Below are 23,829 nucleotides of genomic sequence, written 5' to 3'. Positions count from 1 at the left end.
GAGTGTCAGGTAGGGTGGAGGTGATATGGTTCTTGACTAGTCTATCAAAGCCCTTCAGGATGACGGAAGTGAGTGCTACGGGCGGTAGTCGTTTAGCTCAGTTACCTTAGCTTTCTTGGGAACAGGATCAATGGTGGCCCTCTTGAAGCATGTGGGAACAGCAGACTGGGATAAGGATTGATTGAATATGTCCGTAAACACACCAGCCAGCTGGTCTGCGCATGCTCTGATGACGTGGCTGGGGATGCCGCCTGGGCCTGCAGCCTTGCGAGGGTTAACACGTTTAAATGTTTTACTCATGTCAGCTGCAGTGAAGGAGAGTCTGCAGGTTTTGGTAGCGGGCCGTGTCAGTGGCACTGTGTTGTCCTCAAAGCGGGCAAAAAAGTTATTTAGTCTGTCTGGGAGCAAGACATCCTGGTCCGCAACGGGGCTGGTTTTCTTTTTGTAATCCGTGATTGACTGTAGACCCTGCCACATACCTCTTGTGTCTGAGCCGTTGAATTGCGACTCTACTTTGTCTCTATACTGACACTTAGCTTGTTTGATTGCCTTGCGGAGGGAATAGCTACACTGTTTGTATTCGGTCATGTTTCCGGTCACCTTGCCCTGGTTAAAAGCAGTGGTTAGCGCTTTCAGTTTCACACGAATGCTGCCATCAATCCTCGGTTTCTGGTTTGGGAATGTTTTAATCGTTGCTATGGGTACGACATCGTCAATGCACTTTCTAATGAACTCGCTCACCGAATCAGCGTATTCGTCAATGTTGTTGGAAGCAATGCGGAGCATATCCCAATCCACATATCCCAATCCACGTGATCGAAGCAGTCTTGAAGCGGGGTCAGTCTCTGAGCACGATAGCAAAATTAAACTGGATCAGTCTCTGAGCACGATAGCTAAATTAAACTGGGTCAGTCTCTGAGAAGAATATCTAAATTAAAACTAAGTCAGCTAAATTAGACTCTTAATTCAGATGTCATATGTAGCTTAGGGATTCAATATTGACCACCAGGAGAGGTCTAATCTTTGATCTTGTCACATTGACTATCCCCTTCAAAAGAATGAAGCAGAGACATCAGAGCTGTGTGTGGAAAGGTCACCACCTTTCTCCCTTCTAGACTGGAGAAATGTCACTGTCGCTGACCAGGTTGGTCAAACAGACTGAGATATGGAGGAGACAATATGAGAGTGAAAACAGTTGACTTTGTTGAGGCACCAAACTCATTTATCCTCCTCTGTGCACTATATTGGAATCTATGAGCTAATTTATAAGAGTAAAAATGGTAAAATAGTGCAATCAATACATTTTTGTCATTAAATGTTCCGAACCCCCCCAAAAAATATTTTTGAAAAAGTGGTTATTCTAAAACTTTTCCTACCCTAATAATGATGATTACCAACCTTCTCTGGCATCCACGCATACCAACACACATATATTATTATTTGTATTATTATTATTTAGGTCATTTGTTAATACTAGTTTGATAGTAGCCTACACTCTGTCGTATTACAGCAACCCTGAGGCACTCTCTATTCCAACAGCAGTCACTGTTGTGCTGGATGTATTTGGAATTATTATTTCTCTCAGTTCAGTTGCTGAAAATATTTACAGTCGATGTGCTAAATCAATACGTTCAGAGCAATTAAAGCAATACAACTCTGAGACAAAATTACTGGATAAGGGTAAGGTTCTATAAAGCCTATTCAAACCCGTTTGCCTCCTTGTGTTTATTTGTGTGAGAGAATGAGAGTGAGATACACAGAATGCTAGAGATGAGGGAAGAAGTACTGCACACAGAAATAGAATGCTATAGATAAGGGGAAAAGTACTGAACATAGAAATAGAAACAGGAAATGAGAGAGACAGTACCTCTCCAGTTTGTGTATCAGAACTTCTCATTTATCTGGAGCCAACGGGAAGGTGGGTAGAAGGTCAATGTGAAAGTGATGGCTGGTCAGTGCCCACGTCCCTCCTACACTTGTCGGTGCCAGTCTGCACAGCCATGAATATCACTTCATCCATCTACCTACTAGTCATTGTCTGTTATACACACTTCCTCATCTTCACTGTCTATCTTGTACTGTTTGATACTTATCAGATGAGAGGAAAAAATATTATATGATTTTATTATACTGTCAAATTTGAACCTACTATTAATTTCATAAACTACAATACAATTATAGTGCTTTTCTCTTCAGAATCAGTTTCTGATATTATGCCCCATTTAGTGGTAAAAAAGGATTGCTTTCTTATTGACAAGTTGACAACAGTATATTTGTTATATTTGTACAGTATAGTGAATATGGTTAAAACCGGTCAAAAATGTAGTCAACGATATCTTCAGAATTTGTCCCATACATCACATGTAGATGTAATTTTGCGTTATACTTTATTATTGCAAGAATGTAAGGTACCAATATTTTTACAAAAATGGGTTGGGACGGACTTAATAGCTTGACTAAAAATGTATTAAAAAAAAAATGAATAAAACATATTTTGGCCTGGTGTATTGAAAATATCAAATTATAATCATACTGTATTAATTATATTACAAACAGATGCAATTTCAGCTTATGGCCGCTAGATGGCACTCTCCTCCTGTCTGTTTTTTAGGACTACACAAGAAACTGGACCACCACTGGAGAATCATTCATAATCACCGTGGAATGCTTTCTATCAAGTTATTTGAAAGTTTACATTCTATTATAAAAATGTTATTGAAATGTCCCAGAGGTATGTACCATCACTATTCCTTTTGTGTCGAGGGACGATTCAGCGGACCATTGATGGCTTGTTTCCGTGGTATTCTAATAAGGAAATGAAAGGACATTCTACGTGACCATTAGTGTGTGGTCAATAGTTGAACAATAACCTGGAGATGGAGTGTGTCTGCCACTTGTGTCCTTGGTCAAGCAGAGGGATACATGACACATCTTTCAAGTATGTAGGATCGGAGAAGTCTGAATTGTTATCAAATCCCAATACTGTAGGCATTGCTTAAACAACAACTACAGTTTAGCACTTGTGTAATCGGCAATAAAACATGTAAAAAAAAGTAAGTTGGACTATTTGGTTTTATTAGTACCGTGTAAAACGTTATTATTGTTTTGACAGTATTATACAATAAAATGAACAGTAAAGTACCATATTAATTATTTACGGTAAATTTCCGTAAAAGGCAATGCACTCTGGGTGATTTTAGCCGTAAACAGTAAATGATACCATACATTTCAAAGAAACTTTGGTTTAACAGTACATTACTGTAACCGCACAGCATTGTGGGATTGTCAACTTGGAACTTTTTCAAACAATACTTGAGTAATAGGATTGAGAGACATCAAGGTCTGAAGTGAACCAAACAAGGTGTGTACAACATTCCTATGATTTACTAAATTACATGGTATTGTTGTTTCTGGCTAATTTAAATATTTGGGGGAGTGCCTTGTAATAGGCTACATTTGTGCCAGACATAAATGAGAGTGCTGTACCAATTGAACTGATATGTGGTAGTAGTGATCCAAAAAATGTCATGTGTACAGGGAACAGTGGCAGCATGTCTTATACCTTCAATGGTTGAGTATTTTTCATGTCCTTTGGCCTTTGGCCACTCTCTAGAAGTGATATAAAATACCAAAATCTAACTACGTGCCTGATTAGTTTGAGTACACATTTGAGAACTTTAAACCTGTTACAATTTGCTGTTTGACTCCAATGGGTGTACTACTTCCTCTGTTGGTAGGCAGTGGCACTAATTCTGTGTGGGAGGGCTCTGGGGATGCTCTTAAAACTGACTGCTGCCTGAAGATTCAGGAAATGCAGACGGGAACTGGAGAAACTCCGCAGTTTATGGTGGGAATAAACACATTCTTAAACCACATGGACAAATTCAACTAGTCATTTTTTTAATTTTACCTTTATTTAACTAGGCAAGTCAGTTAAGAACAAATTCTTATTTTCAATGACGGCCTAGTGGGTTAACTGCCTGTTCAGGGGCAGAACGACAGATTTGTACCTTGTCAGCTTGGGGATCTGAACTTGCAACCTTCCGGTTACTAGTCCAACGCTCTAACCACTAGGCTACCCTGCCGCCCCAAATGGGATAACATTATACACAAATTGTCTCTGTACTTGTGTCTTAGGTCAATTTGTTGAATATTACAACACAACCATGTCTAGAGAAAAAAGTGAACAGTGAGGCCACTGACTGTTTCCCAGTTGATGAGTACAGTAGGAAGTACTATCTCCCGGTCACGTATGGGATCATCTTTTGTATTGGGGCTTGTGGGAAACATCACCTCAATCATTATCTACGTGGTCAGGTTGCAGCCATGGAAGAGCAGCAGCATGGTGAACCTCGCCGTGGCAGACCTCCTGTACGTCCTTCCTGGTCCACCACTACATCCAGGACGACTGGATCATGGGCGACGTCATGTGTCCCATTGTCTGCTTTAGCTCTCACTTCAACCTGTGCTTTAACCTGTATGGCAGCATCCTCGGTGACAAAACAGGTCAAAGTAAGTTGGACTATTTGGTTTCATTAGTACCGTGTAAAACGTTATTGTTGTTTTGACAGTATTATACAATAAAACAAACCGTAAAGTACTGTATTAATTATTTACGGTAAATTGCCATAAAAGGCAATGCACTCTGGGTGATTTTAGGGGTAAACAGTAAATGATTCCATACATTTCAAATCAATTTTGGTACATTACTGTAAACCGCACAGCATTGTGGAATTGTCCATTTGGAACATTTTTGAATGCTTAAGCTCCTACTTTAACCTGTACGGCAGCATTCTCTTCCTCACCTGCCTGAGTGAGTTCCACTATGTGGTCATGGTCCACCAGGTGAGGGCAGCCCAGGTACAGAGGAAGAGCTGGGCTGTCACAGACTACTCGGCTGTATGGGTCATATCTATATTGGAGATTACAACCATGGTCTACATGACCACTGTGGAGAAGACTGAGAACGTCATTTATGTATGTATTATTTTTATTTAACCTTTATTAAGAACAAATTCTTATTTACAATGACGGTCATGTTTGGATTTTGCTAGTAATGATCCAGAAGAGGTGTGGGTCTTTGCCTGGCTACTCACAGTCCTGGGGTACCTACTCCCCCTAGTGAGTCTATGCGTGGCTACTCACAGTCCTGGGATACCTACTCCCCCTAGTGGGTCTATGCCTGGCTACTCACAGTCCTGGGATACCTACTCCCCCTAGTGGGTCTATGCATGGCTACTCACAGTCCTGGGCTACCTACTCCCCCTAGTGGGTCTATGCCTGGCTACTCACAGTCCTGGGCTACCTACTCCCCCTAGCGGGTCTATGCCTGGCTACTCACTTTCCTGGGATACCTACTCCCCCTAGTGGGTCTATGCCTGGCTACTCACAGTCCTGGGCTACCTACTCCCCTTAGTGGGTCTATGCCTGGCTACTCACAGTCCTGGGCTACCTACTCCCCCTAGTGGGTCTATGCCTGGCTACTCACAGTCCTGGGCTACCTAATCCCCCCGGTGTCGGTGTGCCTGAGCTATGCCGGTGACTGACGGGCCCCACAAAGGCTGTCCGATTCCATCATATTTACTTAGATTTGTGTGTATTGTTGTGAAATTGTTAGATATTACTGAACCGGTGTAGCTAGAAACACAAGCATTTTGCTACACCCGCAATAACATCTGCTAAACACGTGTATGTGACCAGTCAAATTTGATTTGAGCTGGGTGCATGCCCGCAGGCTGGCTGTGCTGATCCTGGTTGTTTTTGTAATGTGCTTCATCCTCTTCTACATCCTCCGTGCCATACGGATGTATACTCGGATGGAAGCCAAAACACTGGTGCCCTATATACTGCTGAGGGGGGTCAATTAAGCAATACTGCCAGAGGGGTGTGGTATATGGCCAGTATACCACGGCTAAGGGTTGTTCTTACGCACAACGCAACGTGGAGTGCCTGGATACAGCCTTTATCCGTGGTATATTGGCCATTTATCATAAACATCTGAGGTGCCTTATTGCTATCATAAACTGTTTACCAACGTAATTAGAGCAGTAAAAAATATCTATGTTTTTTCATACCCGTGGTAAAAGGCTTTCAGCCAATCAACATTCAGGGCTCGAACCACCCAGTTTATAACGCAGCCTATACCATCTCCAGCGCTCAATACCTTCTTCAACCTCGCTCTGTACACACACTGTCTGGAGAAAGGTTTCACCAGGCGGTCCTTCGCCTCCTCCACTGGAGATTCCAGTTTCTCAAGACCAAGAGGCCCATTGTGGCTGCAGTGATCGGCCAACCAGGCAGCAACAGCATTTCACAGGCTAACATGCTAAAGAGTTAAGTCAACAACAAAAAAAAATCCACATTTTATACGGTTGTCTTATTTCATTCCAAAACACATAGAAGTCTGCTTTTGGATGTTGACAACATAGCAATTGTCTCTTCACTAACTTATGGTTTGAACTGCCTTTGAGTAACTTTATCAGATGCAGCCGTTCTAGTGCAGAGTGTTGGAGATGCAGGGAGAGTGATGGCTCTCTGGTTCCCTTTATATTGTCCTGCAATAATTTTTCCTATTCATGAACACATAAAATGTATTATTAGCTTTGTACTGTCTCCCTGCTTCCCATAAAGACTGGGTACATACAGCCCTTATGCTTGGAAGAAAATGTCTGGTTAGAGAATGGAAAGCCTCTGATTTACCCTAAGTAAATGTATGGTTCTTCCAACTGGGTACTTTAGCACCATACAATAAATATTATTTTACGACTTATCAACCATGTGGCGAAATATTACTTTGACAATATCTTGATCATAACAGTGGTTCGGGATACCTCAGTGAAAATGGAGTGTTACATTTCAGCCATAAGCCAAACTCTTCCAATGTGTTCTAGTATCTTGGTTGATGTATTTCTCCTGTTCTCTCTGCCAGTGTGACGTGATTAGCCAGTGATTTTATTTTAATGCATTCCAGTTTTCCGTTGGTTTTTGTTTGCTTGTCATCCTTTTTCTTTTCTATTTAATTTTTCTCATGGGTAGTGAGTTCATTAGTATTCATTGGCTCCTGTCATTTTGTATTTGTTGTATGCTGTTGTTTCTCTATAACAAAGTGAAAATGTCAATAGAATATTGGTCATGCTGCCTTTCCAGGCTGACTGTGATTCTAAACATTACTCATATTGTCAACATGTTATTGCCATGAAACTGGTTCTTTTGACTGCAGTGATAGATAAATTACAGCCGGTTGATCATATTTTGAGTAGACTGGATTCAGTTAGGAAATTCTGGGTTTCGCATAGCTTTTCTGGGGGCAGTCCTGGCAATAGTGTTTCAAATGGCATTATAACCATACAAGCTGCAAAACCATGCAACACAATGAGGTTAACATGTTGTTATACTGTTGGTAAGCTGAAATTAAATCCATAAAATGTAATCACTGTGTCAGTAAATATTGGACAAAAATATTGCCTCAAAATATCGGACTCGGGATTAAACACTGTCACCTATGAACATGCTATAGAGCCATAGATTCAATAAGTATATCAGACTTTGATGCAGGGTGATTGCCCTTGTGATTCACATAGAAAAGCTGTCAACCCATTCCTCTCATATGGCTTGTGTACACCTGGGGGGGGGGAGATCAGTAGAAAAGCCCAGAAAGCAGAAAGTAGTCTGGTCGTGTCTCTTTCAAGTCATTACACACTTCTTGCTGTTAAACTTGAGAGTATAATACAATTGGGGCTTCTGGGTGTAAATGACGTGCTGAAGACATAATCTATTGGGCCTGCGATCCATGGAGCTTGAGGAGGACAGATGTCAGTAGAAATGGTATGGAGGGAGAATTTTCTAAGTAATACAGTGACCCCACTGTGTGTACATCATGGAGCCAGTAAACACGTGACTACCCGAGTAGTGTAAATCATCAGGGGAACATCCTCTCAAGGAAGTAAACTCAGGGTTGGAGAAGGAAGTCAACAGCACGGCCCAAAGTCCGTCAATATTGTTACACAAGTGAATAATTAATCTGTGCATTTGGGAAGAAATATACAGTTGAAGTGAGAAGTTTAAATACACCTTTGCCAAATACATTTAAACTCAGTTTTTCACAATTTCTTAAAATCAAGTTGAGATCCTGTCTGACCTAAGAAGGGACATTTTTACTAGGATTAAATATCCTAGTAAAAATGTCCCTTCTTAGGTCAGATAGGATCACAACTTTATTTTAAGAATGTGAAATATCAGAATAAAAGTAGAGAGGATGATTTATTTTAGCTTTAAGTTCTTTCATCACATTCGCAGTGGGTCAGAAGTTTACATACACTCAATTAGTATTTGGTAGCATTGCCTGTTTAGGGTAGCCTTCCACAAGCTTCCTACAATAGGTTGAGTGAATTTTGTCCCATTCCTCCTGACAGAACTGGTGTAACGGAGTCAGGTTTGTAGGCCTCCATGCACGCACACGCTTTTTCAGTTCTGCCCACAAATTTTCTATAGGATTGAGGTCAGGACATTGCGATCGCCACTCCAATACCTTGATTTTGTTGTCCTTAAGCCATTTTGCCACTACTTTGGAAGTATGCTTGGGGTCATTGTCCATTTGGAAGACCCATTTGTGACCAAGATTTAACTTCCTGACTAATGTCTTGAGATGTTGCTTCAATATATCCACATCATTTTCTTACCTCATGATCCCATCTATTTTGTGAAGTGCACCAGTCCCTCCTGCAGCAAAGCACACCCACAACATGATGTTGCCACCCCCGTGCTTCACGGTTGGGATGGTGTTCTTCGGCTTGCAAGCCTCCCCCTTTTTCCTCCAAACATAACGATGGTCATTATGGCCAAACAGTTCTATTTTTGTTTCATCAGACCAGAGAAAATTTCTCCAAAAAGTACGATATTTGTCCCCATGTGTACGATATTTGTCACCATGTGCAGTTGCAAACTGTAGTCTGGCTTTTTTATGGCGGTTTTGGAGCAGTGGCTTCTTCCTTGCTGAGCGGCCTTTCAGGTTGTGTCCATATAGGACTCATTTCACTGTGGATATAGATACTTTTGCAACTATTTCCTCCAGCATCTCCACAAGGTTCTTTGCTGTTGTTCTGGGATTGATTTGCACTTTTCGCACCAAAGTACGTTCATCTCTAGGAGACAGAACGCGTCTCTTTCCTGAGCAGTATGATAGCTGCGTGGTCCCATGGTGTGTATACTTGCATACTATTGTTTGTACAGATGAACATGGTACCTTTAGGCATTTGGAAATTGCTCCCAAGGATGAACCAGACTTGTGGAGGTCTACAAAAAAAATGTCTGAAGTCTTGGCTGATTTCTTTTGATTTTCCCATGATGTCAAGCAAAGAGGCACTGAGTTTGAAGGTAGGCCTTGAAATATATCCACAGGTACACCTCCAATTGACTCAAATTATCCTTTTCTGGAATTTTCCAAGCTGTTTAAATGCAGTCAACTTAGTGTATGTAAACTTCTGACCCACTGTAATTGTGATACAGTGAATTATAAGTGAAATAAACTGTCTGTAAATAATTGTTGGAAAAATGACTTGTGTCATGCACAAAGTAGATGTCCTAACCGACTTGCCAAAACTATAGTTTGTTAACAAAAAAATTGTGGAGTGGTTGAAAAATGAGTTTTAATGACTGCAACCTACGTGTATGTAAACTTCTGACTTCAACTGTATGTATGTCAATGAATTTTAGATTACAAAATGACCTGATTGTACAAGGATCCATTTGTGCAGGTGGAACCCGTTTGTTCACAACAGCCAACATCGTAATAAATCAAGTTATTTCACATTGCCAGTCTGTACACAATAACAATCCAGTCATCTGAATTTGCTCAAATGAATGCAGTAAGATTGGGTCCACAGAGAAGGAGCACGGAGACGAATACAGGACATGTTCTGTTTACTTTCCCTGTTTGTGGGGAGGAGTCATTTCCTCTCCTAAACATCAAGGTCAGGAAGGGCTAGAGGAAGACAGAGGAGTCTGTCTGTCCAGTTGTGTTGTGGAAAGTCAGTTCCTCCTGTCTTGATTAGAACCTTAAAATAAACGCATTGTAGTGTGTTTAAGGGCGGCAGGTAGCCCCCCCCCCCACCAATATATCCTTACCTTGTTACTGCTGGATAACAGCAAGTGGAAGAGACTGGTGATTGTCTAGATCATATAATGTATATTGACTACCATTTCTGGACCAGAACATTCTGAATTATTTTCCCTTGTCCCTTAGCGATAATCTTACTATAGCAGGAGGAAAAGGACACTAAATATTTAGTGTTCTTCTCAATGGTCCTCTCCTGTTTATCTAATTTTGGTGTTTTACAATACTTACATGTATTAGACCTGGGTTCAAATATAATTTTCATTATTTAAATTACTTTCACATACATTTCAAAGTAAGTATTCTGATATTTGTTTTGTAAATGCACTTGGAAAGTATTGGTATGCATTTGAACCCAGGAGTATTTGGAAATAAAGTATTTGGAAAAAAATATTTTCAAATAGTACGCTATTTATAGGAATTTTTGGGGGGAAATAAAAAAAAAAAAAAAAATCCAATTGAAGTAGTTGACTTTGGCCACATTATTAGAAAATTCTCAAATACACAGAAAGTAAGTATTTAAAGAACAAATAATTAAATTCACATTTAATTTGAACCCAGGTCGGACCTCTTATTGAAATTATGGAGACAGAGACAGACCCAGTATGACTGTGTATGACATGAAGTACATCAACTAAAAAGATACTTCATTATGATCCATGAATATCAAAATATTGATGGAAATAATAAAGGCCAACATTTTGCTAACACAACCAATGCTATTAATTCATGTAAACACGGTTATATATGCATATTGACAGTGCATAGCCTACTGATGAAGAAGAGGTACAGTATGTTGGATGCCTGGTCACATTACTGGGACAGTGTTTATTTGGGCTGTTTACTAACATGGCCGATACCTAGTGCTTGTAACTGGAATTACATTTAAATATTGAGATCTCATGTATGCATGCGGTTAAATGTCCTTCAATAACATTTCTAATGAATCTGGTTTTATACAAGTGATTCCAGTCAGAAGTTGGCCATGGTTGATCAAGGCATTTATTTCTAATATCTGAAGTAGTATTCACCCAGCTTTGTAGACCTGACAAGAAAAATGTCGATGAAGTATGACAGGTCAAATGGAATCGAGACCGCCCTTTTCAAACACAATCATTTGACCAGCAACATACAGATTCACACATTTAGAAAGTTAACCTTAAAACACCACCACCCAGAGTGATGGTATAGAAGCCTTTTCCTTTAAGACAAAACCTATTTTGCAATACATAAAATGTAAGATTATCTGTTATTCAAAAGATGTGCACTTAAGTTGAATGACAGTTGAAGTTTATTCAAATCACTCAATCACAACATGGCCTATCACAGGGATCAGGGAATGGCAGTACAATATCTAGTGTGACATGACCTTTTTAGGTCCACTTTCATCACTTCATTTACACAGAGATCATAGGTTTTGAAATATTCATTTCAGACTTTGCATCAATATATACATCACACTACTTACTGTAAGTTTGAGCAGATAACAACTACATGAAAATAAGATATTGTCTTTGTCAGGGCGATTTTTTCACAACACATTCCATCCTTTTGAAAGAAAAGTGAAAAAACACTCATGGTATTGTATCCATAATGTTGATTTGAAAATTATGAGGTAATGTATTGACATAGTGGGTGTGTTGGCTCAATGGCATTGTGACCAATATACAATGATGACAAAAACACACACATACAGTGCCTTGCGAAAGTATTCGGCCCCCTTGAACTTTGCGACCTTTTGCCACATTTCAGGCTTCAAACATAAAGATATAAAACTGTATTTTTTTGTGAAGAATCAACAACAAGTGGGACACAATCATGAAGTGGAACGACATTTATTGGATATTTCAAACTTTTTTAACAAATCAAAAACAGAAAAATTGGGCGTGCAAAATTATTCAGCCCCCTTAAGTTAATACATTGTAGCGCCACCTTTTGCTGCGATTACAGCTGTAAGTCGCTTGGGGTATGTCTCTATCAGTTTAGCACATCGAGAGACTGACATTTTTTCCCATTCCTCCTTGCAAAACAGCTCAAGCTCAGTGAGGTTGGATGGAGAGCATTTGTGAACAGCAGTTTTCAGTTCTTTCCACAGATTCTCGATTGGATTCAGGTCTGGACTTTGACTTGGCCATTCTAACACCTGGATATGTTTATTTTTGAACCATTCCATTGTAGATTGTGCTTTATGTTTTGGATCATTGTCTTGTTGGAAGACAAATCTCCGTCCCAGTCTCAGGTCTTTTGCAGACTCCATCAGGTTTTCTTCCAGAATGGTCCTGTATTTGGCTCCATCCATCTTCCCATCAATTTTAACCATCTTCCCTGTCCCTGCTGAAGAAAAGCAGGCTCAAACCATGATGCTGCCACCACCATGTTTGACAGTGGGGATGGTGTGTTCAGCTGTGTTGCTTTTACGCCAAACATAACGTTTTGCATTGTTGCCAAAAAGTTCAATTTTGGTTTCATCTGACCAGAGCACCTTCTTCCACATGTTTGGTGTGTCTCCCAGGTGGCTTGTGGCAAACTTTAAACAACACTTTTTATGGATATCTTTAAGAAATGGCTTTCTTCTTGCCACTCTTCCATAAAGGCCAGATTTGTGCAATATACGACTGATTGTTGTCCTATGGACAGAGTCTCCCACCTCAGCTGTAGATCTCTGCAGTTCATCCAGAGTGATCATGGGCCTCTTGGCTGCATCTCTGATCAGTCTTCTCCTTGTATGAGCTGAAAGTTTAGAGGGACGGCCAGGTCTTGGTAGATTTGCAGTGGTCTGATACTCATTCCATTTCAATATTATCGCTTGCACAGTGCTCCTTGGGATGTTTAAAGCTTGGGAAATCTTTTTGTATCCAAATCCGGCTTTAAACTTCTTCACAACAGTATCTCGGACCTGCCTGGTGTGTTCCTTGTTCTTCATGATGCTCTCTGCGCTTTTAACGGACCTCTGAGACTATCACAGTGCAGGTGCATTCATATGGAGACTTGATTACACACAGGTGGATTGTATTTATCATCATTAGTCATTTAGGTCAACATTGAATCATTCAGAGATCCTCACTGAACTTCTGGAGAGAGTTTGCTGCACTGAAAGTAAAGGGGCTGAATAATTTTGCACGCCCAATTTTTCAGTTTTTGATTTGTTAAAAAAGTTTGAAATATCCAATAAATGTCGTTCCACTTCATGATTGTGTCCCACTTGTTGTTGATTCTTCACAAAAAAATACAGTTTTATATCTTTATGTTTGAAGCCTGAAATGTGGCAAAAGGTCGCAAAGTTCAAGAGGGCCGAATACTTTCGCAAGGCACTGTACATGAGCGCACACACACCCACACCCACACTGAGGTATATACACACACACCATTATAATAATTTATTAGCTCAAACGATTACTTAAAACGCAAAGGACTAGTTTTCCCGGAACCAGATGCTGCGTATTCTTGGTCAAAAAAGCACTTTCAATAGAGATTATTAATTTAGCAGGCTTTTTAGTCCAAGCGCAGGCCTAATTTGGATTAGTATTACATTACAGTAAATCAACGAACTGGATGCAAACTAACGTAAACAACATAAACAATTCCACTCACAGGTTAAAGGTTAATGGACCAAAACTGTGCTCAGTGACGAGACAGAACTATCAAATCAGAAGTAAATTTATATTTTAATGAAAATATTGTCATTGGATAGTTGGAATGCTCATAACAGAACACATCAGATTAGCTGATCCATGGTGGGCTCCACCACCATGGATAACCACAGAGTGTGACGTCATGAGCACGAGGGCCGAAAATGATCACAGAGTAAGGTGTTTAGATGACTATTGCAGAGTCTACCATAATCTTTTTAAGGTCGTATTATTAGTGTGCATGTAAACTCTCACTACATTGCAATTAAAAAAGTAATTATAAGCAGCGCCTTTTGATTGTGTTCTCTTTAAGAGTTATCACAACCTGCACGATTATAGCTAACTATGACTGATAGGCAGGAAAGTGCAGGAGCACCAAAACAAACCAGGAAACTTTAGCAGAGCTGAAACTGAGAAAGAGAGATATGTAGAGATAGTAGACAGAAACAGAGAGAGGGGGGAGAGAGAGAGAAAGAGAGGAGATAGAGAGAGAGCGGGAGAGGGAGAGAATGAGAGAGAGAGAGACAGAGAGACAGAGAGAGAGAACCATGTGAGACTGACTGTTCTGTGCCTATCTCTGGGTGGTCAGGTGTGGGACCTCACCAGCGAGCCACCTGGCTGGTGTAGTCTTCAGTGGTGGTGGCCAGCTCGTCTCCGCCCCCTCCCCCGCCCACCTGTCGTTTGGGGAGAGAGTCCCTGCTCTGCTCCCTCTGCTCCCGCAGCCAACGGCGCTCCTCGCGCCTCTTCAAGCGCTCCTCCTGGTGCTGCCGCTGGCGGGTGTATTGGAAGCGCTGGAGGAACAGGTCCTTGGCGTACTCGTACAGCTGCACGTCCAGGTAGTTTAGCTCCTCGATGCGGCGGCGCACAGCCTCGCTCAGGTCCACGTTGGCGGCGCGCGTGCTGTTGATCTGCGTGAAGGCGGCGATGAAGCGCAGGCTGAACGTCCGCTCAAACAGGTACTGCGTCTTGCGCTGGAACTCGGTCAGGCCGTAGAAGGCCATGTTCTTCAGGTTGTTCATGGCGCTGCCCAGCAGGATGTGGTTGCGCTCGCTCTCGTTCATGGATAACAGGTTGTAGCAGCCTACCAGGCTGAGGTCGGCCAGCATGCGCACCTGCCGGTTGTTGGCCAGGTTAGACGGGCAGTCCATGAACTCGGTCAGGGTGACGCCCAACCAGTCGTCCCCGCTGTAGCAGGTGGGCAGTTCGTCCTGTGTGGGCGAGCGCCCGTCACACATGTGCAGGGAGGTCTTCCAGGTGGCGCCGCGCTGCACGTGCTTCCATTCGCTCAGGTAGCGGGAGACGGGGTCACGCAGCATGGTTATGTAGTAGAAGTTCCTGCAGACAAAAAGAAACAGTCAGAGACCTGTGAACACATAAACATCACACAGGCCCACGCAGCATGGTTATGTAGTAGAACTTCCTGCAGACAAAAGAAACAGTCAGAGACCTGTGAACACATAAACATCACACAGGCCCACGCAGCATGGTTATGTAGTAGAAGTTCCTGCAGACAAAAGAAACAGTCAGAGACCTGTGAACACATAAACATCACACAGGCCCACGCAGCATGGTTATGTAGTAGAAGTTCCTGCAGACAAAAAGAAACAGTCAGAGACCTGTGAACACATAAACATCACACAGGCCCACGCAGCATGGTTATGTAGTAGAACTTCCTGCAGACAAAAAGAAACAGTCAGAGACCTGTGAACACATAAACATCACACAGGCCCACGCAGCATGGTTATGTAGTAGAAGTTCCTGCAGACAAAAGAAACAGTCATGTTTTAGAAGTCATCTGAGGAATGTGTTCATACTTTGATAATATTATAGTACTCATGAGCATGTCAAGTCATCAGAAGCACAAACCTAGATGGTCAAGTATGTATATAAAACATAGCAGATTCATCCTGTTTTTCTTTGAATGAGGAGGAGGTGTTTGTGACAGGTGTATTTTGCAGTTCTAATCAAGTGCTTTTACCCATCAGTTAACTACCAAACTGAGCTACACGTTTTAGAGGAGAAACTCCAGTAGCACTTTGGTGGAGAGGAGAGCTGTTAAATGAAAGATACCGTTTTTTTTTAGACACATCATTGCCTCTCCTGCAGAGATCTCCTCAGTCCATGTAAGCCTACTACAGCCACGGAACATGGAAGATGTCACGTGTGCTCCCTCTCTGGCCGCTAGGTCACCAGGCTGCACGTTGTGTCGCACACCTGTCACCATCGTTACGCGCAACTGCGCATCATAGACTCACCTGGACTCCATTACTTCCCTTATTACCTTCCCTATATATGTCACTCCCTTTGGTTTCTTCCCAAGGCGTCATTGTTTCGGTTCCAGTGTTAAGTCTGTGCGTTAGTCGTGTTTCTTGGTTTGTTTTTTTGTTGTGCTAAAAAATTTTTTTTAACACTCACTCCCTGAACTTGCGTCCTGACTTTCAGCGCACATCGCTACAGAAGAAAAATGTAGAGTCTTTATTTAAATTCAACAGATTCCTGTAGTGCCAACTTAAAGGACATTCATAGGATAAGAACACTGTGAAGGCTACAGTAAAATCCGAGAATGTGCTGGAAAATCGAGACCAGTAAGCAACGTAGTACAAAGTGAAAACACTGTCTAAAAGCTATGGAGAACAAAACCTGAATCTTACTCCAAAAATATGTAGGTAGTAGGAATGATAGACAGTACAGTTCCACAATACTGGCCAGCTCCAAATGGCCGAACACACATAAGAGGATTCAAAATGTTTTCGGCACTATACTTTGCAAAGAGAGCTGTCCATTTATACAAATTACCACAAGGCTTTTTGACAACTTCAAAGGAAAAACATCAGACTCCCAAACAGGGCTGCAATGCAGCCCAAAACTCTGAAATGGCACGAAGTACATGAGGAAGGGTTAGGGGTGGAGAATGTAGCATTTTTTTTAAAACCCCGGAAACAGCATTTTCTAGCAATCTAGAGCCATAACCATTATGCTTAATTCTATGTAAAAAAAAAGGTTTATTTATCTGCATATCTAAGCGTGCCTCAGCTGTCTGTTTCCTCCTGAACAGAGGTGTGTGTGTGTGTATATATATATATATATTTTTTTTTTTCTAAAGAAACTAAATATGCTTCTCTGCTTTTGCTAAACTGTGGGTCAAAGACTGAAAGGAATATGAGTCTTATACAGTACATTTAGTAATTGCTTGCTTTTCTAAATTCTACCAAGATAGCTAGACAAGCTAGCTACTTGAAATTGATTGATAGCCTGAAATGGCTTCTTGGTAGGTGTTAAGAGTTTGGGAACCTATCTGGGCTAGCTAAAGCCAACTCCATAACATTTCTAGGTGGCTATTAGTGTTACAGAGAGAAAAACAAAACAATTATATATATATTTTTTATAAATATATTCATTTTCATAAACAGGACAAATCTGATGGGGCTTGTGCCCCTGTGGCCTATATGAGCATGACAACACTGCTCGCAAACTCCAGGAATGTTAGTCAAGGCAGAGGTGACCTCTAAGTGCCAGTGAATATTACATTGCCGCATTCGGATGTGACCCAGGAGAACAGACTGGCTGGATAAAGTGGGATGTGACCCAGAAGAACAGACTGGCTGGATAAAGTGGGATGTGACCCAGAAGAACAGACTGGCTGGATAAAGTGGGATGTGACCCAGGGGACCACACTGACTCCAAAGCTGCTCAGCTTTTCAGGTACACCATAAACACACACACAGTTAAACAGATACATTCACACGGAGCCACGCACGCACTGAAACACACACTCATCCTGCAAGATTTTAAGCAATGCAGACTTTAAAACACTCTCTAGTCTTCTGTATTCTGAGATGCCCTGTTCCTTATATTCTGCTCTAACAACTACACATTGTATTTCAGTACTGTTAAATTAGCCCTATTTCAGGTCTCGGTCAATACTGTTAAATTAGCCCTATCTCTGGCCCCTGTCAATACTGTTAAATTAGCCCTATCTCTGGCCCCCTGTCAATACTGTTAAATTAGCCCTATGTCTGGCCCCTGTCAATACTGTTAAATTAGCCCTATCTCTGGCCCCTGTCAATACTGTTAAATCAGCCCTATCTCTGGCCCCCTGTCAATACTGTTAAATTAGCCCTATCTCTGGCCCCTGTCAATACTGTTAAATCAGCCCTATTTCTGGCCCCCTGTCAGTATTGTTAAATCAGCCCTATTTCTGGCCCCCTGTCAATACTGTTAAATCAGCCCCTGCTCTGGAAAAATAAGAGTGCTGAGATTACAATACTGTCATGACCATAGTCATAGTCTGCAAGCAGTAACACTGCATTTCTACAATCTAGATAACTTCACTTGAAGACTACACACTGTCCTGCCAAATGGACAGTCATGACAGTCATGGCAACAATATCCACTGAATATAAGCCAAATATAATTGTTTTTTTTTTACAACTGTCTCATTCTCGGCAACACATAGCATGTTCACATTAGTAAGATATTATTATTATTAAATTACACTAAACATGTAGTCTTGAAAAGGTGTGTTTGTTCGTTACGCATTATCGATTACTCCGATTTTCACTAAATCAATTACTGTGGGGAAAAGGTTTCAGAAAGTACTGTATACCCTTACATTCCAATAACTCCCCTGTGATGTGCCATGGCATCAGTATGCATGGGAGCAGAGAGCACCCTGTCTCTCTCCCACCACGTGGTGAGATGGCACTGTGTGTCAAGCAGTAGAGCCCCGCTGGCAGCAGCTGTACCCTGGCTCTTCTCTTCCTACAGGAGTTGGCCGTTCAGACGCAGCAGAGTGCAGACAGACACACGGACACGCACATCCTCATTAGCCTGTCTCAGGGACATAAACACATGGAGCAAGTGTTGCCTGAGCACGCCGACACGCTCAAAGGTCATCCGTGTGCACCATCAGTGTCACAGAACATCAGCATCAACGCGTCTACATCACCGCCTCAGAGAGAGGAGACTGCCCCTGCATGCCATAGATGATCTTCAGACAGGGAAGGGGAGTCGGCCCAGCGAGCTACCTGCCTTCCACCCTTCTCCCTTCCTCCGTCCTAATCACTTTCTATAGCCATCGTCTGCAATCACACATTGAATTGGCACTTGCTATCTCGAATCTTCAGATGGAATAATTTGGAGTTTGTTAATATGTTGACGTAATGTCACCAGGAGGCAGAGAGACATCTCTCTGACGTTCCTAACCAAAGTGTTTAAGTTTGGAGGCCTGCTGAACCCCAGTTAATCATGGATCAATAATGGATGTGAAGCATATTGCATCTCAGTCAGCTCCGGAATGTCCATCTGAAAGGCAGCAGCACGAGTCACTGGAGCGAAGACTTAACGGGTCATTAACATGGAAGAAGTGTAGAAGAACACATGGATCCAAGGAAGGCTGAGAGGAAGCGATGCTGCTTCAGATTAAATGAATGTTTCAACTTTTGTTGGAACTATACACTATTTTTTTTTAAATTTGAACCTTTATTTAACTAGGCAAGTCAGTTAAGAGCACATTGTTATTTACAATGACAGCCTAGGAACAGTGCCTTGTTCAGGGGCAGAACAACAGATTTTTTTACCTTGTCAGCTCAGTGATTCGATCTTGCACCCTTTCAGTTACTGGCCCAATGCTCTGACCACTAGGCTACGTGCCGCCCCTTAACAGTGGAGAAAGCTTGTTGGACAATACGAATATGCTTTTGAAATATCTGATGAATATCTGATTTAAATTGTCAATTTATCTGTCTAGTATAACTTGAACTTTAATATTTATCAACAGAATATGCCAAATAAATAAAAAAATTGCAGTTGCAATAGACGACTTGTGAAGTTAGAATGTTATTCACTGCTTGGCATACAGTATCTGCTTTACAGTAGCTGTTTTACAGTAGCTGCTTTACAGTAGCTGTTTTACAGTAGCTGCTTTACAGTAGCTGTTTTACAGTAGCTGCTTTACAGTAGCTGTTTTATAGTAGCTGCTTTACAGTACCTGTTTTATAGTAGCTGTTTTACAGTAGCTGTTTTACAGTAGCTGCTTTACAGTACCTGTTTTATAGTAGCTGTTTTACAGTAGCTGTTTTATAGTAGCTGTTTTACAGTAGCTGTTTTACAGTAGCTGTTTTATAGTAGCTGTTTTATAGTAGCTGCTTTACAGTACCTGTTTTACAGTAGCTGTTTTACAGTAGCTGTTTTACAGTAGCTGTTTTACAGTAGCTGTTTTACAGTAGCTGTTTTATAGTAGCTGCTTTACAGTACCTGTTTTATAGTAGCTGTTTTACAGTAGCTGCTTTACAGTAGCTGTTTTATAGTAGCTGCTTTACAGTAGCTGTTTTATAGTAGCTGATTTACAGTACCTGTTTTATAGTAACTGTTTTACAGGACCTGTTTTATAGTAGTTGTTTTACAGGACCTGTTTTATAGTAGCTGTTTTACAGGACCTGTTTTATAGTAGCTGCTTTACAGCTGAGGACTTACAAACACAGTATTTCTCTCTTGTAGGATTCCTTCCCCAAAATCAGGCTGTATAAATTCTCCACTTCTCCACACAGGGAACCATCTGAGCAGATGGTAAACTACTATGCATCCAAGGCAGTGTCAGCTCAATAGCCAACTGGCTTTTAATTGCCAGTAATTAAGCTTAATGACATAATTCTAGGCCACTGCCCCTCCATGATCGCATGCTACTAAAAAATGACAGTATACAGTACATTTAGCCCCATCACATGGTCTTTACTGTGGTGGGGGTCACTGGGGAAACTGGCTTCACACATCAACCAACTGAAATAAGTGAAGTGTGTGTGCATAACATTGTTGCAGATGCCTGAAGGTAGACTGCCTGAAAACAGTGGAAAATCTATTCAATTACACATCTGTCTGCTAACATCACCTGTGCAGAATGTTGCTACTCTGTTACTACAGTATGTGTCCCATTGTGATTCTGTAAGTAAGCAAGGCAGGCCTTGTCCAGAAACTGCAGCACTGACTCTGACTAATCTGGTGTGAAGGAGATCTCCTGAGTGTTGTTTTATAAGAAATTACCTCAGATCCCAAGGGAAATATCCCAAGGGAAATATCCCTTGAGGTTCTCACCCAATCTGTTCACTTGTTTTATTGCACCATGTATGGTTTACAACCCCTTAAGAAAAGCTTTGATCACTTTGTTTGCTAGCCCACTACAGTCTGCTGGAAATAGACAGGGAACGTGAAGTGTGTGCTGACTCTAACTCCATGTTGTGTGGCTGATTAGACTTGCTCGACACCCTTTTCTGTGCCGCATCATGTAATAGAAATGAATATGCAACGAACTCCAGTGGCCTGCGCTCGAGGCCATTTCAGACAAGCGCGCTGCGTTTCATCTTGGACCTGGCGAAGCCTCAAACCTACTGCTCCCTCTCTCTGTGTGAAGCTTGTTGCTCAGACTCTGCTTTTTCGGAAGCCTCAGAAGTTCACAGTCTGCCCAGCAGAATTACAAGGGTCAAACAGCTCTCTGTGCTGATACCTTTCGTTCAAAGGCAGTCTCCGCTTATGAAAGAGATGTATCAGAGAGAAATATATACGACAAAATAAAGCTTAAACTCAACTGAGCTTTAAGGTCAAATGCAGCCAATTTTTTTATCGCAATATAAAATCCTTTCCGGGTCACAATTAAGTACATTACTGTGATTGTTTTCAACTAAAATTGTCAAAAAGACAACAAAAAAAATCTTCTTTGCAAAGAGTAATTTCTCAAGAGTGAATTTTGCTAGGACTGTCTGGGAATGGTCTGTGGGGAGGGGAAACTGAAAACTAGCTGTTATTGGCAGAGAGGTTTGGAACGCTCTTGCTTATTGGTCTATTAACTGGTGATGTCACCAGGCAGGCCAAACCATCCCACCAAAACAGGTTCAAATTTCAGGTGGTCTTTTCAAACAGCTCTTATCCTAATAGGGCATTATCATTTTCACTATTTCATAATATTATTCCAAACTCAGTGTGGAAATATATATAAAACATAGAAAAATCAGGTTTTAATATGCATTTCAAGTCATGCTTTTGGGACAGACAATTCTTGTGAGTGCCTGTGTAAACTTGACTTATTATGCAAGTCAATCAATCAATCAAATGTATTTATGAAGCCCTTTTTACATCAGCCGATGTCACAAAGTGCTGTTCAAAAACACAGCCTAAAACCACAAACAGCAAGCAATGCAGATGTAGAAAAACTCCATAGAAAGGCCAGAACCTAGGAAGAAACCTAAAGAGGAACCAGGTGCCATTGTTCTTTCGTCCTGTCAAGAATAGTCTTAATGAACCTGATTTTACTCAAACCGATCAGTGACATTATCCACAGAGCAAACACTGTGTTACAGGTAGCGGTGATGATGAACATTCCAAGTCCTTTGATGTCAAATATCCATGAAGACTGTCCAACAACAAGTGTTTTACCTGAGGAGAGGTTCTTCCTGTAGATGTATACCTCACTTGACTCCTGGCCTTTCCTCCGCTCTCCACTCTGCTGCTCCTCCATGTCCATGTCCTACAGACATCAGCACTCTCCACTCTGCTTGTCCTCCATGTCCTCCCTCAGGATTCCCAACCTTTTCTCTAAAGGTTGTCGGATTAATCACGCTTCTGATTCCAGTCGTCTATCTCTCCCACCACCTCTTTCGCTCTACTACCGCTCTCTCATATATATATATATATATATATATATATATATATATATACACACACACACACTTGAAGTCCGAAGTTTACATACACCATAGCCAAAAAAATGTAAACTCAGTTTTTACATTTCCTGACATTTAATCTTAGTAAAAATTCCCTGTCTTAGGTCAGTTAGGATCACCACTTTATTTTAAGAATGTGAAATGTCAGAATTATAGTAGAGAGAATGACTTATTTCAGCTTTTATTTATTTCATCACGTTCCCATATATATATTTATATATATGAACAACTGTGAAGCTTTCTTGTTGAATCTGGTTGTTTAAAAAGATAGAATTTTTCTGAAATAAATTATCTCTATGCATTGTTGACTACAGTGGAGGCTGCTGAGGGGAGGACGGCTCACAATAAGGGCTGGAACAGAGCAAATGGATTTGTATTTTATCCCATTCCACTCCAGCCAACACCACCAGCCCGTCCTCTCCAATTAAGGTGCCACCAACCTCATGGGATTTACTAAAAATAATAACCAAAATTCCAGCAGACAGTTTGATTTCATCGGGACAAAGAAGTTTAGTCTGCTATATGCCTGCCTTGCCCGAGATCGGAGTATCCAAAGCAAGGAGAAATCAATTCCTAATAAAGAACTGTGCTGACGGTTTAGGACGGTGTATTAGTTCTCTCATACTGCCAGTAGAGGGACGATTAATTACTCTATGCTTCATTATTCATATTACCAAGTTGTATTGAAACTCCACAGAAACACACTACTTTGTGTGTCATATACAGTGGGGTCCGGAATGATTGGATCCTCTGATAAAGATGAGCAAACAATACTATTTACAAATACTGATCTATATTGTATGCTAAAACGTATTATTTTATACCAATACAATTGCTCAGAGAAAGATATTTTGCTTAACAAGTAATACAACATATTTTAAAACGATAAGAGGTAAAATATCATTGGATCCCCTGTTTTCAATGCTCCATCACCCTCACCCTGCGAGGATAACAACACTGAAACGTTTTCTAAAATGTTTTATAAGATTGGAGAACACATTGGGAGGAATCTTAGACCATTCCTGCATACAGAATCCTTCCAGATCCTTGATATCCCTCTAATTCAAACCACAGGTTTTCAATGGGTTTTAAGTCTGGAAAATTTAGATTTTGTGGTCAATTAACCATTTCTTTGTGGATTTTGATGTGTGCTTGGAGTTGTTGTCTTGCTGGAAGATCCACTTGCGGCCAAGTTTCAGCCTCCTTGCAGAGGCAACCAGGTTTTTGGCTAAAATGTCCAGGTACTTGGCCATATAACACATACCCTCGTGCCTTATTGCTTAAATATCCTAGTTGTAGTTTGAAAAGAGCAGAGTTGGCGAGACTTGCGCTGTCACAAGCTATTTTTTTAGGCTACTTTTTAGGAGTGGGATGATTT

The 23,829-nt window shown here is 41.2% G+C and overlaps 1 protein-coding gene and 1 pseudogene across 1 annotated transcript in view; one reads left to right on the top strand and one right to left on the bottom strand.

The window, feature by feature from the left end:
* The first annotated feature begins 59 nt into the window (after positions 1-59).
* On the top strand, positions 60-6,337 carry LOC118943590 (2-oxoglutarate receptor 1-like; annotated as a pseudogene).
* Positions 6,338-11,384: 5,047 nt separating this feature from the next.
* LOC110501906 (heparan-sulfate 6-O-sulfotransferase 3-B) overlaps positions 11,385-23,829 on the bottom strand; it is a 141,539-nt gene continuing 129,094 nt past the window's right edge. Inside the window, exon 2 of the mRNA XM_021579763.3 lies at positions 11,385-15,075. Within this exon, the coding sequence (XP_021435438.3) occupies positions 14,340-15,075 (736 nt within the window). The 3' untranslated portion in view covers positions 11,385-14,339. The remainder of the gene's footprint in view (positions 15,076-23,829) is intronic.

This window comes from Oncorhynchus mykiss, chromosome 22 (assembly GCF_057628025.1).
Source record: "Oncorhynchus mykiss isolate SJ-2025 chromosome 22, ASM5762802v1, whole genome shotgun sequence".
In the NCBI taxonomy this organism is placed as follows: domain Eukaryota; kingdom Metazoa; phylum Chordata; class Actinopteri; order Salmoniformes; family Salmonidae; genus Oncorhynchus; species Oncorhynchus mykiss.
The sequence above is the reverse complement of the archived record's forward strand: the minus strand, read 5'-3'. Positions and strand labels throughout refer to the sequence as shown.